We start from the raw sequence: 15,006 nt of genomic DNA on the forward strand, positions 1-15,006 counted from the left end.
CAAAAGCTTGAGGTACTTGCCTGATTGTCAGTTACACGCTTAGAGTGCTCAACATAATAAAAGCCGCTGCTTAGCTAGTGTTTGACCAGGAGAGCTGTGGAGGCTTTTAGAAAGTGTTCAGTTGAAAGAGTTTAGTAGGTTAACAAACCTGATGTGTTCTGTGAATATTAGGATTCTCCCTCTTACTCCTGATTTTTTTAAACTACTAATCTTTAGCTCTAATACCAATGACCAGGTCTTAAGATTATTAATATAATTTCCTCTGATGAAAAGTTGAACAAATGCTGCTTTTAGTTATTTAGATCTACTCGATTCCAAATGATCTGTGGGGAAAGGTTATATCATTCTTAGTCAAAATTTTACCAGCTGCTCAGTTGAAGCACAATAGCTGTCTTGCTCATTTGCATAACAGTCAAAGCTGTGGTTTTTCCAGTAGTCATGTATGGATGTGAGAGTTGGACTATAAAGAAAGCTGAGCACCAAAGAATTGATGCTTTTGAACTGTGGTGTTGGAGAAGACTCTTAAGAGTCCCTTGGACTGCAAGGAATCCAACCAGTCCATTCTAAAGGAACTCAGTCCTGGGTGTTCATTGGAAGGACTGATGCTGAAGCTGAAACTCCAGTACTTTCGCCACCTGATGCATAGAACTGACTACTTGGAAAAGACCCTGATGCTGGGAAAGATTGAAGGCAAAAGGATAATGGGATGACAGAGGATGACATGGTTGGATAGCATCACCAACTCGATGAACATGAGTTTGAGCAAGCTCCAGGAGTTGGTGATGGACAGGGAAGCCTGGTGTGCTACAGTCCATGAGGTTGCAAAGAGTCAGACATGACTGGGCGACAACTGAACTGAAGTTAATGTGTCCTAATACGAATTATTCTGGGTTTGCACACTGTTTGAAGATATTATTTGGGAACTTAGGTACCTAGTATTTTTTTAAATTGTTTTTCACATGCAATAAAGAGGTATATTTTGGCATTTTTTCAGAGATGACCTCGACAGGAAACTTCAAGCTATTGCTGTTTCAAAACTACTGAAAAATAGCTCTGAGCAAGTGATATTTCTGGGATATATCACATCAGCACCTGGTTCCAGAGATTATCTACAGCTCATTAAACACGGCAATGTGAAGGTAACACAACCTTATTAGGTGTTCTGGTTTCTTAAATAAAGTGATGTTTCTTCAGGTTGCAAAAAACCCAACCCAACATTTTAATATGTATCTTGATTATCTAACTGCTGCATGGAAAACTACCAAAACATACTGGCTTTAAAAAGCATTCATCTCTCTGCTCATGAATCTGCAAATTGGACAAGACCCAGTGGGGATAGCTCATGTCTGTGGCACACAGAGAGATGGCTCAACTGAGGACTGGAGGAGCCCTTTTGCAGATGACTCATAAGGGGCAAGTTGGTGGGGCTTTTGACGAGGAGCTCAGCTCTGGCTTTGGACTCAGAGTCCTGGTTATTTTCTATAGCCTTCTTGGGCTTCTTTCTTGCATGATGGCTGAGTGCTAAAAGTGAGTCCCAAGAGACCCAGGAAGAAGCTGTAGTGTCTTGTATGACCTTGTAAGTCATATAGGATCATGTCTCTCATCATCACAAGCTTGCTCACATTCAAGTGAACAAAACATAAACCCCATCTCTTGGTGAGGTGAGTGTCAAATTCACATAAGAATATTACATGGAAGGTGGATTACTGTAGCCATGTTTAGAAAATACAATCTGCCACATTGTGCAAGTTAATCATGATGAGGGTAGAAGATAATATGTCATATAGAGAGGCTGGCTGATCAGTGTCACTAAATGACACTGAGTTTGTCCTTTTCTGTTCAGGTCCCAAATGGTTGAATTTGTTGGTGTATCCAGATATAATCATGCTCTGGGAAACTGACAGTTAAATCCTTGAGATATATATACACTAGAATGTTAAATGCAGCATTTTATTTTTATTTATTTTTTTAAAAATAGCAATGGATCTTTTAAAAAAAAATTATTTTTGTGGCTGCACTGGGTCTTAGTTGTAGCACTTGGGATCTTTGATCTTTGCTGTGACGTGTGGAATCTAGTTCTCTAACCAGGAATCGAACTGGGACCTCCTGCATTGGGAGCGAGGCGTCTTAGCCACTGGATCACCAGGAAAGTCCCAAGTGCATTAATTTATAATGAGAAATGTAATTGTTATATTTAGTTAAGCCCTATGTACATTTCTTGGTCCTTTACATGTCTCTTTTTAGTTCATTGTCTTGAGAGAATATCTGCAAACAAAAAGGCTTATCCATCTTATCAAGTGCGTAGAGAGACAGGTGAGAGTATGGCATGATGAGAGTTTTCTGTATGTGAGAAAACAGAATGACAGTGGCTTAAATAAGAGGTATGTTTCTCTATGTGAATGTCTGGGCAGGTGATTTACTGCAAGTATGGTACTAAGGGGGTATTGAGAACGTGCTCCTTCTATTTTGTGGCTCCACATTACAAGGGCTCCACTCCCAAGTTTGCTTCATGTTCCAAGATGGCCATATCCTTGTTCTAGTTAGCAAGATAGAGGAAGGGATAAGGGGCCAGGAGCATATACAAGTTATCTCTAAGACAAACTCCAACACTCATACTTACATTTTGTTGATTAGAATTTAGTCATTGGCCATATCTCACTGTTCAGGGAATTGAGAGAGCAGTGTGCGTGCGTGTGTGCTAAGTCGCTTCAGTTGTGTCCAAGTCTGTGTGACCCTATGGACTGTAGTCCCCTAGGCTCCTCTGTCCATGGGGATTCTCCAGGCAAGAATATTGCAGTGGGTTTCCGTGTCCTCCTCCAGGGGATCTTTCTGACTCAGATCAAACCCTCGTCTCTTACGTCTCCTGCATTGGCAGGTGGGTTCTTCACCACTGGTGCCGCCTGGGAAGCCTGAGAGATGCAATATTTAATTTTTTTCTTTTTTTGTAATTGAAATATAGTTTATTTACAATGTTGTGTGAGATTGCTTCTCTTGTTTAAATTTTCTTCTTTGGAATATACTTGCTTTACAATGTTGTGTTGGTTTCTGCTGTACAGTGAAGTGAATCAGTCATATGCATACATATATCCCCTCTCTCTTGGACCTCCCTCCTAATCTACCCCCATCCCACCCATCTAGGTCATCATAGAGCACCGAGATGTGCTGCAATATTGAATCTTGATACTCTTAAACCTAGCTAAAAACCATACAACTTTGGAACGGGGCAAGGCAGATATTAGGGAGATGAGTTAATCTCTGTCCTAGTGGATAAGGCAGAAGTGGAGTCAAGGTGGACTCCTAATTTTGGCTTTGGTCAGAGGGAGGGTTTATGATGGTGACACATTATTATAGAGAACCCATAAGGAAGGAGAGGTTTGCAAAGAAGATGGGTTCAGGTATGGCCTGAGTTGAACAATCTGTGGGATATTAGGGGAGATGTCTACTAGGCAGCTGAATATATGGATCTGGAACTAAGAAGGAAAGTCAGGATCAGAAATATAGATTAAGGAGTTGTCATTGTCTAGTTGATTATTCCAATTGTGGGAGGGGACATTGTTGCTTACAGAGTTAAGAGACTTGCCAAAGGAAGACCAAAGAAAATCCCTGATAGAATCACCTTTAGTGTGGCTCTCATGAGGGTAATGGGTGAAGGAAGAGAAGGGAGAGATTATCTCAGAAAAGAGATTAAGTAGAGATCAGAAGAGTAAGAGGAAAATCTGAAGAGTGTGGAGTCACAGGGGCTGCATTAGCTATTTATCACTGTGTATCACTGTGAAAGCTACAAGCCTTAGTGGCTTAAAAAGAACAGTTGATCTAATAACCTTGTGACTCTGTGGGTCTGCAGAATGGTGTTCTGTTCTTGCCTGGGTTCACTTGTTAGCTGGTGTCCGTGGCTGGGGGTTCTGACATGTCCCCCACTCACATATCTGGGCCTTGGTTCCGGGTGCTGGCTGCTGGCTGGGCCTCTCTCTCCATGTAATCTCTTCATACACTAGCCTACCTGGTGTCACATTTACCAGCTTTGTGACCTTGGGGCAAGTTACTTAACCTTTCTGGTTAACCATCTATAAAGTAGGGATAATAATACCTATCATGGGGTTGTCATGAGGATGTAAGATAAGATAATGTCTAAAAAGCCCTCAGCTTTGTATATAGGATGCACTCAGTAAGGGGTAGCTATATATTTGTATTACGTATGTCTGGCTGTATGTATAAAATCATATTAGATAAACATGTAAGTATATGGTCTATAAAGTACAAAACATTAGACAAGATGATATTTGGCAAGTTTAAGAAAAAATTGATTGTATCCTAGTAAGAGAGGGAATGTGTGTGTGTGTGTGTGCAGGGAAGAGGAATTTTATTTTATTTTAATTTAATACTCTATTGGGTTCCACTGTCATGGTCAGAAGCTGTGTCAAGATTGGCAGCAGATTCTTATATAACTTTTTCTATTAGGAACTTTATTAATGCAGAGGGGAATTTTAATCATAAATGCTTGAGTGAATAGATATTCCTCTTTAAGAAATGAGTATTTAAATTCTGCAGTCTTAAAATTTGAGAGCATCTTTTAAAAAAAACTAGTAAAATAAAAGATTGGAAAACATTCTTAATTGATTATTCCCATGACATACAGGTAAATAGCTAAATTTTTATCTCTTCCCAAGGCAAGCCAGAGCAATACTTTTAAAATATATTTGCTTTTTTCATCATTAAAATATTAAAAGAAAAAATTTTTTTTGCCCTGCTGTATGCCATGTGGAACTTCCCCAACCAGAGATTGAACCTGTGCCCCCTGCAGTGGAAGTGCAGAGTCTTAACCATTGGACCACCAGGGAAATCCAATTTAAATTTGATTTTTAAAATATATTACAAATTTTCTGTGTATACAAAAGTCATATTGTATGTGTGTGATATGTGAATAATAGTAAAGATTAATTAACAAGAATCCACAGTTCCCTGGTGGTCTAGTGGTTAGGATTCCAGGCTTTCACTGCTGTGGCCCAGGGATTCAACCCCTGGTCAGGAACTGAGATCTCACAAGCCACACAGAGGGGCCAAAGAAGAAAAAACTAGCATTTATGTGTCCACTACCAAGCTGAAGAAAAAAATTTAGAAATACATAATAAATTATGTGTATTCTTTTAGTCATTTAAAAATATTTTTAAATTATATTTTAATAGTAAAATTTAGTCAAAATAGTAAAAAGTCAGGTATATTTTTTAAAAGATGAAAATGAAGGTTTCTTTAGTATAAAAGCTCCATGTTTAGAATTTTCCTAACATATAATAGCAACAAATGCTTATGTTCTGACTTTCTATTGAAAAATAATGCTGGTCTCAAGCTTTCTACATCAAAGAGACTCATGATTACTCCCAAAATGTGTGTTTTTCCAATGAGTCCATTTAACGAATACAGACTGAACTCTTGCCAGATGCCAGGCTTCATGCTAAGCACCAGGGAGCCAAGGTGATTAAGAGGCTCTCTGCTCAGGCAGGGGAGAGTAGAGACTATAAACAGTTGAGCAGAATGGTGTAGCTGGTGGACCTACAGGACTACACAGGATGACCGAGGAGCCATGTGATCAGTTCTGCTCGGGATGAGAGACTCAGGAAGCTGTGGGAAGCCAGGTGCTGTGTAGTAATTCCCGATTTACTTGCTTACCTCCCTCTCTAGACCACCTTCCTGTTTTACTAGGGGCTAGAAGGGGAAAAGGTAGGTGTTTTGGAAGTATCTGTAGAATGAATAAACAATTTGGACCTTAAAACATCAGTAGGAGTCAGATGGAGTAAATAGCATGTACAAAGAAAGGCATGTTTATTACTGCATCTCACACATTTCCCTGGCAATTCAAAATAGAGCACTGTTTTTAATGCTTTAAACATTCTCTTCTCTCTCCATCATTAGGATATTGACAGCACAGATCAAGACAGATGGTGTGAATACATTATGTATCGAGGGCTGATCAGGTAAGCATAGGTGTTTGAGAGTTGTTTTTCTGAATCTGTTATTACTGTGATCTTTTGGGTCTATCCTGGAAAGAAAAACTTTAGGGAAGCAATTAATTAATTTTGTTACTTTTCATAAACATTGATTTGGTTAGTTACCCAATTTAACATTTTTTTCAGGGCATGGCCTAATGATTTAAGAAAGAGTAAATGGCTAAGCAAATCAACTTCAATTATACAAAAAGGATACTGTGTAAGCTGTTAAGCATGATAATTGTTAACTGTCAGAACATGTTAGGAATGGCACCAGTTTTAACTGTATGACATGGTAGAGACAGCATGAAGCCTGGGCTTGAATTCCAGCTTTGTGGACTTCTGATCATTAATCTTGGGTAAGGTGGGGTCACTGCCATGTTGTGGTGAGCTCTCTAGGTAGATTATATTTTTTAAAAAAGATTACCCCATATAAAAAAGTGAGCATTATCCATATATGTAAAATTCCAAAATAGTACAGCTGAAAAATCTCAGAATTCAAGCATGTAACTGTAAATCTGTTTTGAAGGCAGTGTTTCTTTAAACAAAGCAAAGGGCAGTTTAATACCAAAAGAAAAAGACTGATATCTCAGATTGAAAATACTACTTCTGTTTAAGTTCATATTAAAGTGGTTGCTTTAATGAGGGTATTAGAGTCTCTAGAAAGCAGTTTATGATTTAGATTGAAATAGGTATAAGTTCAAAATGTAAAAATTGTTCGTTGCCAAGTAACAGGGGTATTTGTAGTACCAGTGCCCATTATAAGTAATGACTGGGCTCTGTTTGTACGTTTGTGGCCCAAAACCTTCTTTTTTTCCTCCTTGGGAGAGTGGGATGGCAATATTTTTGGACATATATATACATACATATGGCTTCCCAGGTGGCACAGTGGTAAACAATCTGCCTGCCAATGCAGGAGACTCTAGAGACATGGGTTCAATCCCTGGTTCAGGAAGATCCCCTGGAGTAGGACATGGCAACCCACTCGAGTATTCTTGCCTGAAAAATTCCATGGACAGAGGAGCCTAGCGAACTACAGTCCATGGGGTGGCAAAGAGTTGGACATGACTGAGCGACTGAGCGCAATGCGCGTGCACACACACACGCATGCTTATAGTGACTATGACTGCGAGAGACGGTATCTTGATCTGCTCAGGTTGCCATAACAGAAATACAATGGACTGGGTGTCTTTAGCAACAGAAATCAGTTTTCGTATGGTTTTGGGGACAGAGGGAAAGAGCATGCATGTTCTGTGATATCTCTTCCTTTTGCTGTTGTTTCGTCACCAAGTTGTGTCCAGCTCTTCGGGACCCCATAGACTGTAGCCCGCCGGGCTCCTCTGTCCATGAGATTTCCCAGGCAGGAATACTGGAGTGGGTTGCCATTTTCTTCTCCAGGGGAGCTTCCTGACCCAGGGATTGAACCCACATCTCTTGCATTGGCAGGTGCATTCTTTACCACCAAGCTACCAGGGAAGCCGATACTCTTCCTATAAGGACACTAATCCTACTGGATCAGGGACCTACACCACCTAATTTAACTTAATTACTTCCTTAGAGGTCCAAATGTGGCTGCACAGGGGAGAGGGTGGGTTTAGGGCTTCAACACATGAATTTGGGGGGAGGAGACACAAACATTTAGTCTGTAACAGATGGGAAGGTAATTTTGAAAATGTCAAAATTAATGCAGTTAGGGACTACTGTTATTCAGTTTCTGTCCAGGAAACCAATTCTATAAACTTTACCTGGATCATCTAATTCAATGCCCTGCTCTCAGTAGGCACTTAATAAATACTTACTGGACAACAATGAAAGACTCTGTGCTTTGGTAGAAGATTTAGATTGTCAGGTTCCTTATCTTCAATGGCTTTTTGAAGGCAGAATCTATGAAATGGGTTAAACTTTGATCTTAGAGATTTGGGAAATAAATGACCTAGATTTACTAGAGAGAGTGACGTTGAATTACAGGGAACTACACAGAATTGGGACCTGAGCTTTTAGACAAATGCATTAACCTGTCAGACAGCTCAGAGCCACATCTGATGCTGAGGCTGTGCTTCTCTCATCTGCTGTGGTGGGCAGGCTTGCTTCTCCACTTGTTCCAGCTCTGGGTTTCTGTCTCTATTCTGGATGGAGCTACAGGTTTTAAGTTTTCCTCCCTCTGCCACTGTGGCCCAAGCCCCTGCTGGTCTTTCATCTAAATTACCTCTGTGCCCTTCTAACTGGTCTCTCTTCTTTGACTGTTACCCTGATGTCTGCTCTCTACACCATAGCCACTGCATCTCTGCACAATGCCTCATCTCCCTCTCAGAGAAACTCTGAAGTCTGTTAGGAAGGCTTTGCATCATCTGCTACCCTATGCAAACTCAGGTTCCCCTTACGCACTCCATTCCAGTCACTGTGGAGCTGGTTCTCAGAAAAGCCAAGTACATTTGACCTCAGCACCTTTGCATTTGCTGTTCCCGTTCCCAAGAACACCCTTCCTCCAATACCTGTGCGGCTTGCTCCCTCACTTCATTCAGCTTTTTGCTCAAATGTCACTTTGTCAGAGAGGTATGCTCTGACCATTCATTATAGAATAACAGCATTTGCCACCTAGCGTTTTCTGTACTCTGTCCTCTGCTTGTTATCCCACAGTATTTGGGTACTTATCACCATACATATATACATATATTTGCCCTCCTCAATTAGAATGGAAACTCTATGAGGGCAAGAAATTTGTTTTAGTCACTGGTTGTTTCCAATACCTAGAACAATGCCTCCATGTAGTAGGGGCTTGAAATACATTTGTTCTTTGAATAATGAACAAATGAATGTATTTGTTCTTTGAATAAAAGTCAGACTGAAGCTGACTTTTAAAGAGGCAAACTATAAATAAAATTAATTCTTGGCTGTTCATGTTCCCCCATTTTTCCATCTGAGCTTCTGATAACTCTTTGGATAACATCTACAAAGTGCTTTGAAATTCCTGGAGAACTGAAAGCTTGAAGCAAAAGCAGGATGTACATTTTTTTCCCAGACATTAAAAATGTGCAGTTTTTCAGACGTTGTTGTTCAATTGCTAAGTCATGTCTGACTGTTTGTGACCCCAAGGCCTGCAAGCACTCCAGGCTTCCCTGTCCTTCACCATCTCCCAGAGCTTGCTCACACTCATATGCACTAAGTCAGTGATGCCATCCAACCATCTCATCTTCTGTAGCCCCTTCTACTCATACCCTCAAATTTTCCCAGCATTGGGGTCTTTTCCAATGAGTTGGCTCTTTGCATCAGGTGGCCCAAGTATTGTAGCTTCAGCTTTAGCATCAGTCCTTCCAATGAATATTCAGAGTTGATTTCCTTTAGGATTGACTGGTTTGATCTCCTTACTGTTTAAGAGACTCTCAAAGAGTCTTCTCCAGCACCACAGTTCGAAAGCATCAATTCTTTGGCAGTCCAGTTCTTTGGACCACCATAAGGAAGGCTGAGCGCCGAAGAATTGATGCTTTCAGCCATTAAAAGTCTTTTCTTTAGATGTTTAATTGTGAATGAAAATGTGCATGTGATCTTTGTAGTTTTTTTTTAAGGTAAAAAAGAATTTAGGACTATGCTTCTAAATTCTGGAGGATTTTGCTCCTAAATTCTCCAGGAATTCTGGAGAATTCCTGCTACTGACACAAAACAATTATGTGAGAGGCAATTTGTATATATAGAATATTCGTTAGTTACTATAAAAAAGTAGAGTAAGGTTGCCAATTATGTTAATTAAATCTATGAGCATGTTCTTTATTCATTTACATCATAAAAGAAATATTTTGGTAAACATTTAGAGTAATAAATCCAGTTCATTCTAGTGATATACAGAGTTAGAAATGGGAAACTGACTTATTAGTGAAGGTATTATCTGCCAGATCTCATCAGATTTCAGTATGATGGTAAAATCTTTACAAACCAATTCTGTTTCTGCCACAGATTGGGTTATGCAAGAATCTCCCACGCTGAACTGAGTGACTCTGAAATTCAGGTAGCTAAATTTAGGATTCCTGATGACCCAATTAATTATAGAGACAACCAGAAAGTGGTCACAGACCATAGGGAAGTTCCAGAGAAAATTCACTTCAATCCCAGGTGAGTGAGTTCCTTTATGTGAACTAGAGCTATGAGCTCATGCATCCCCTCTAGGGACCTAAATAGTACCTCACAGTGAGCTACCGATTAGATTCTAGAGGTTTATTCACATAAGGAGCTCCTGGTAAACTTTATAACATCTCACTTGGGCTGAAGTTATGGTCCCTGCTCTCTGAGACAGAGAAGCGTGCTGAAGTCCCAGCCTCAGGCACAAACAACCACATGGTACCATACTATCACCACTGTAACAGCTAATGTGAAAGTGTTGCTGCGTCCCAGACCCTCTTCTAGGTGTGTCGTGTGTTATCTCCATAATCCTCATTGGACCGGTATTCTTGTTATGCCCGTTTTGGAGGTAAGGAAGCTCAGGCTGAGGAACGTAATAGAACTGCACCAGGGTTACGTGGCTAGTCAGTGACAGAGCCAACAGACGGGAAGGAGGCCTGTTGGCATCACTGGGTGCTGTGATTCTCAGTGGTGGCTGCACTGACACTCACCTGGAGAGCTTTTAATAACTCCCTCTGCCTGGTCCCACCCCAGACCAATTCATTAGAACTTCTTGATGATACCTGGGCTTTGGGTTTAAAAGAAACACCTTTGCAGGTTATTCTAATGTGCAATTAAGATTGCGACTATGGAGAATGGATCATTCATTTCCATTACAGATATTCCACCCTGTGAAACATATTGGGTGCCGTTTTGTTTTAAATAGAGGTTATCTGAGAAACTTGTTTGCAGAAAAACATGTGGTTTGGAGTAAGTACTTTGTGCTTCTCCCATGACTGGGTAATGAGAGGCAATATCTGTCTTAAAGCAGGCTCAGAATGAATCATATATTCAATACATTGTTAGTATTATTTGACATTTCTACTACTTTTACCAGTTAATAGCTATAGAAACATCTCAGACCTCATTTTGTATGGGGAAAAATGACATTTAGGTATTCTCTTTTTTTCCCTGGTCTCTCCTTACAACAAGACACAACTGTACGATAGTGTAGGCAGGGAATTTAAGGAGAGCTCTAGCCCAGTCTGGATTTGCTTCCGTCGCTGTATTTGACCTTGCCCTTTGTAACTGCAATGTGCTTGTGAAGAGCATGGGCCCGGAGTGAAGCTGCCCAGTTGCGAGCCTCAGTCATTTCAGTAAACAGCTGGGCAACTGTGGACAAGTTGCTTAACCTCTCAGAACTTCAAATCTCATTTGCAAAATGGGAAAAACAGTAGTGCCTGACTCTTGAGGTTTTTTGAGCTTTGAGTGACACACAAAGTTCCTAAAATAGTGCCTGGTAAATGCTTCAGAGCCAGTAGCTGCAATGGCGGCAACAATATTTGTAGTAGTAACAGTAGGAGTGAAATAGAAATCTTCCCTCCTTTTGTTGACTGGGTGAAAGCTGCTCAGTCCTGTCCGTATCTTTGTGACCCCATGGACTATACAGTCCATGGAATTCTCCAGGCCAGAATAGTGAAGTGGGTAGCCTTTCTCTTCTCCAGGGGATCTTCCCAACCCAGGGATTGAACCCAGGTTTCCTGCATCGCAGGTGGATTCTTTACCAGCTGAGCCACCAGGGAAGCCCAAGAATACTGGAGTGGGTAGCCTATCCCTTCTCCAGCAGATCTTCCTGATCCAGGAATCAAACCTGGGTCTACTGCATTGCAGATGGATTCTTTACCAACTGAGCTATCAGGGAAGCCCTTTGTTGACTGAGATGACTTCTTAAATGGAAGCTCAAAGATCTGGGAAGAAAACAAAATTTTCCTGTTTCCTTATTCTCATATTAGGAGTGCTGAGAAGTCCAAATAAAGTGTTTTTGGCTAATCACAACTGCAGATTGGTCCAAGCCGACTGTGAAAGGGTTTGATCTGCTTTCTCACTCAGTTTAATTATGAAAATAACAGAAGCATAAGTAGAAGGCCTGCTTTAAGATTTCTTGTTATAAAAATGTGTACATATGAAAATTTATAAACTAGAAATAGCCAAAGAATACCAAGTTTAAAAAAATCCCATTCCTTAATTCAGCAAATAGCCATTGAGCATCATGATGCCAGTACCATGTTAGCATCAAGATGTGCTGGAAACTGGGGACAGAGTGGTGAATAAGACCACATATTTGTCCTGTGGAGCTTATGTTCTAGGGGGAAATCAGCAATTCAAAGATTATCACTGGTAATATTTTTGGATACATCTTTGCTTTTTTATATGCATATGTATCTATATATATCACACAAATATATATGTATATGTATCTATATTGGCTTCCTGGTGGCTCAGACTGTGAAGAATCTGCCTGCAATGAAGGAGAAGTGGGTTTGATCTCCGGAATAAGGAAGATCCCCTGGAGAAGGGAATGGCTACCCAGTCCAGTATTCTTGCTTGGAGAGTTCCATGGGCAGAGAAGCCTGGAAGGCTATAGTCCATGGGGTCACAGAGTTGGAAATGACTAACGTTTTGACTTTTTGTGTATCTATATATCACCCAACTTTGTAAATTTATGAAACATACATGTGTGTATATGTTCATTCTATTTGTTAATCTAATTTTTTTCATCCAAATAGTATATGATGAACTTCCTTCTATAAAAAAGTACTCTTCTGAAAATATTTTTAATGATTGCATAATATTCCACTATATGGCTATACCAAACTTAGTTAACCAATTGGGTTTTTGTACCTTTAGTCTTTCATTATTACAGAAAGTCTTCAAGGGACTCTCTACATCTTTGGGTATATCCTTGATTACTTCCTTTCTACTTGGTCTGGTTGTGGAATAGCAAAAAGGTTATGCAAAATTTTAATATCTCTTATTTTTGTTTTGTGATGTCAAAGTATACAGATCTCCTATCTCCTACATTATTGAGGTTATTTGGATATTGCAATCACTGATGAAGAAAAGGGAGTCATGGCTTCCTTTCCAGTGCCTTTTGTATTTCATCATACCAACCAGAGCTATATAATTACCTAAATATTCATTGGTAAAGTAAATCATTAATTTGTAGAACCTGAGCACTGTGGACTTCAAAGTTGCAAATGTATCAAAATAGATTTTATAGATCCATACATGTAACATGAATAACTTCCTTTCAACTGTAAAATGGATATTATTCCAACTGAGCATTGGGAGAAAATCCAGACTTATTTTTCATAAATATTATCAGCCAATAATTCTTAAACAGTTGTGTTTGTGGACTGATATGTAATCATGGAATGAGGACTTTGAAGGTTAAACTTAATATGCCTTTTCCAGAGGCATGAATCCTTTTTTCCCCCTATTCATTTGCTGTTTTATAAATTAATCACATCTCTGCAGGTTTTATGATAGATAAGTAAGCCACAATAGATTATGGTTGAAATTTTACATAAGAACCTAACTTTTGGATAGTGTTTACTTATGGATTACTTTTTTTTTTTAGATTTGGATCCTACAAAGAGGGGCACAACTTTGAGAACAATCATCATTTCCATATGAGCACTCCCAAATACTTTCTATAAACCATTTTAAACAAGAATTCACTGACTGAATAGGCCCAAGGAAAATAAAACTATTATAAGAAGAAGAGATGAACTCAAGTGGGAAGATACACACAAAAAACCCCCTCAATTTTGGAAAAATACAGTATCTACCCAGTGGGAAATTCTATCAGTATAATGTATGTGCTAAGTCGCTTCAGTTGTGACCAACTCTTTGCAACCCCATGGACCGTAGCCTGCCAGGCTCCTCTGGCCAGGCAAGAATACTGGAGTGGGTTACCATGCCCTCCTCCAGGGGATCTTCCCAACCCAGGGACTGAACCTGAATATCTTATGTGTCCTGCAATGGCAGGCGGGTTCTTTACCACTAGCACCACCTGGAAGCCTATCGATATAATATATGTTGCTAAATACAAGCATTTTTCCAAATTGTTGTTCTTAATTTTTTAAATAAAAAAATAGAATGTGGGGTAATCTAAGAAAGTTTTACTGTGAGAGAGAGAATAACAAAAATGTCTTAAGTTTTTAATCCTTAAAAATAGGAAATGGATTTTTTTTTTTTTTAATGAGCTGGAAGGATTACTTACAAAAATCAAGCAGCCTTAAATCCCTCTTGGGACAAAGCAGGGGGAAAATCTTTAAAGATTAAGTCTAATTGTTAGAAGAATACTGTGTACATACAGCTGCTGAGTCAGCAGCTGCAGCATGCCTATCGCCATCCTGCCCTGAGCTGTGATAGAATCGTGTCTCTACTCTGTATTTACATCCCTTCCTGGCTGTACAGGACACACTCCCTTGATGTCTCTAGTCAGGGCACACTCCATTAATGTCTCCAGTCAGGCCACCAGCTGTCAGGGAACACATCTCTGCACACAGAGGGGTCCCACAGAGAATTTTCTTTCCACCGCCAAGCAGGTGGGTGATGGGGAGAATTCAGCCCAACAGCATCATCTCCACAGGGTACAGTGATCTGAGTGTTGCCTAGGAAGGCACACATACATCTTAGAACTGGAGAGGGCCCTGCGTGTTTGATATTTGGGAGCAGAGATAAAGATTATAAGAGAATTTCCAAAAGTTCGATGTCACAACCTAAGGAGGTTCCTTGGATCTATCTAATTGAACAGTGTTGAGCACATGGCCATATGTGAAATATGATGTCGCTATGATGGTTTTAAAAATATGTCCACAAGTGATTTGGTACTTTCTTCAAAAGGTAGGACCTAATGGGCCTCTTTTTGAGGGTGGGGTAAACTTAGTGACTCACTTCTTTTCTTTAAAAAATTTTTTTTAAATTGGAGGAAAACTACTTTACAATGTTGTATTGGTTTCTGCCATACATCAGCAGAATCAGCCATAGGTATAGACATGTCCACTCCCTCTTTAACCTGCCTCCCATCCACCCGCTCCCACCCCTCTAGGTTGTCACAGAGCACCAGGCTGAGCTCCCCGCACTATAC

General features: G+C 40.0%; 1 protein-coding gene across 3 annotated transcripts in view; it reads left to right on the plus strand.

Annotated features, from left to right (window-relative positions):
• CWH43 (cell wall biogenesis 43 C-terminal homolog (S. cerevisiae)) overlaps positions 1–14,088 on the plus strand; it is a 52,369-nt gene extending 38,281 nt beyond the window's left edge. For 2 of the 3 annotated variants that reach the window (XM_010858911.1, XM_010858913.1), the window contains 4 exons: positions 995–1,139; positions 5,908–5,969; positions 9,930–10,085; positions 13,492–14,088. In XM_010858911.1, coding sequence (XP_010857213.1) covers positions 995–1,139; positions 5,908–5,969; positions 9,930–10,085; positions 13,492–13,570 — 442 coding nt within the window. In that variant the 3' untranslated portion in view covers positions 13,571–14,088. The remainder of the gene's footprint in view (positions 1–994; positions 1,140–5,907; positions 5,970–9,929; positions 10,086–13,491) is intronic. The other variant, XM_010858912.1, reaches the window with a different exon arrangement.
• Positions 14,089–15,006: the final 918 nt, after the last annotated feature.

This window comes from Bison bison, unplaced genomic scaffold (genome assembly GCF_000754665.1).
Source record: "Bison bison bison isolate TAMUID 2011002044 unplaced genomic scaffold, Bison_UMD1.0 scf7180017864451, whole genome shotgun sequence".
Lineage (NCBI taxonomy): Eukaryota > Metazoa > Chordata > Mammalia > Artiodactyla > Bovidae > Bison > Bison bison.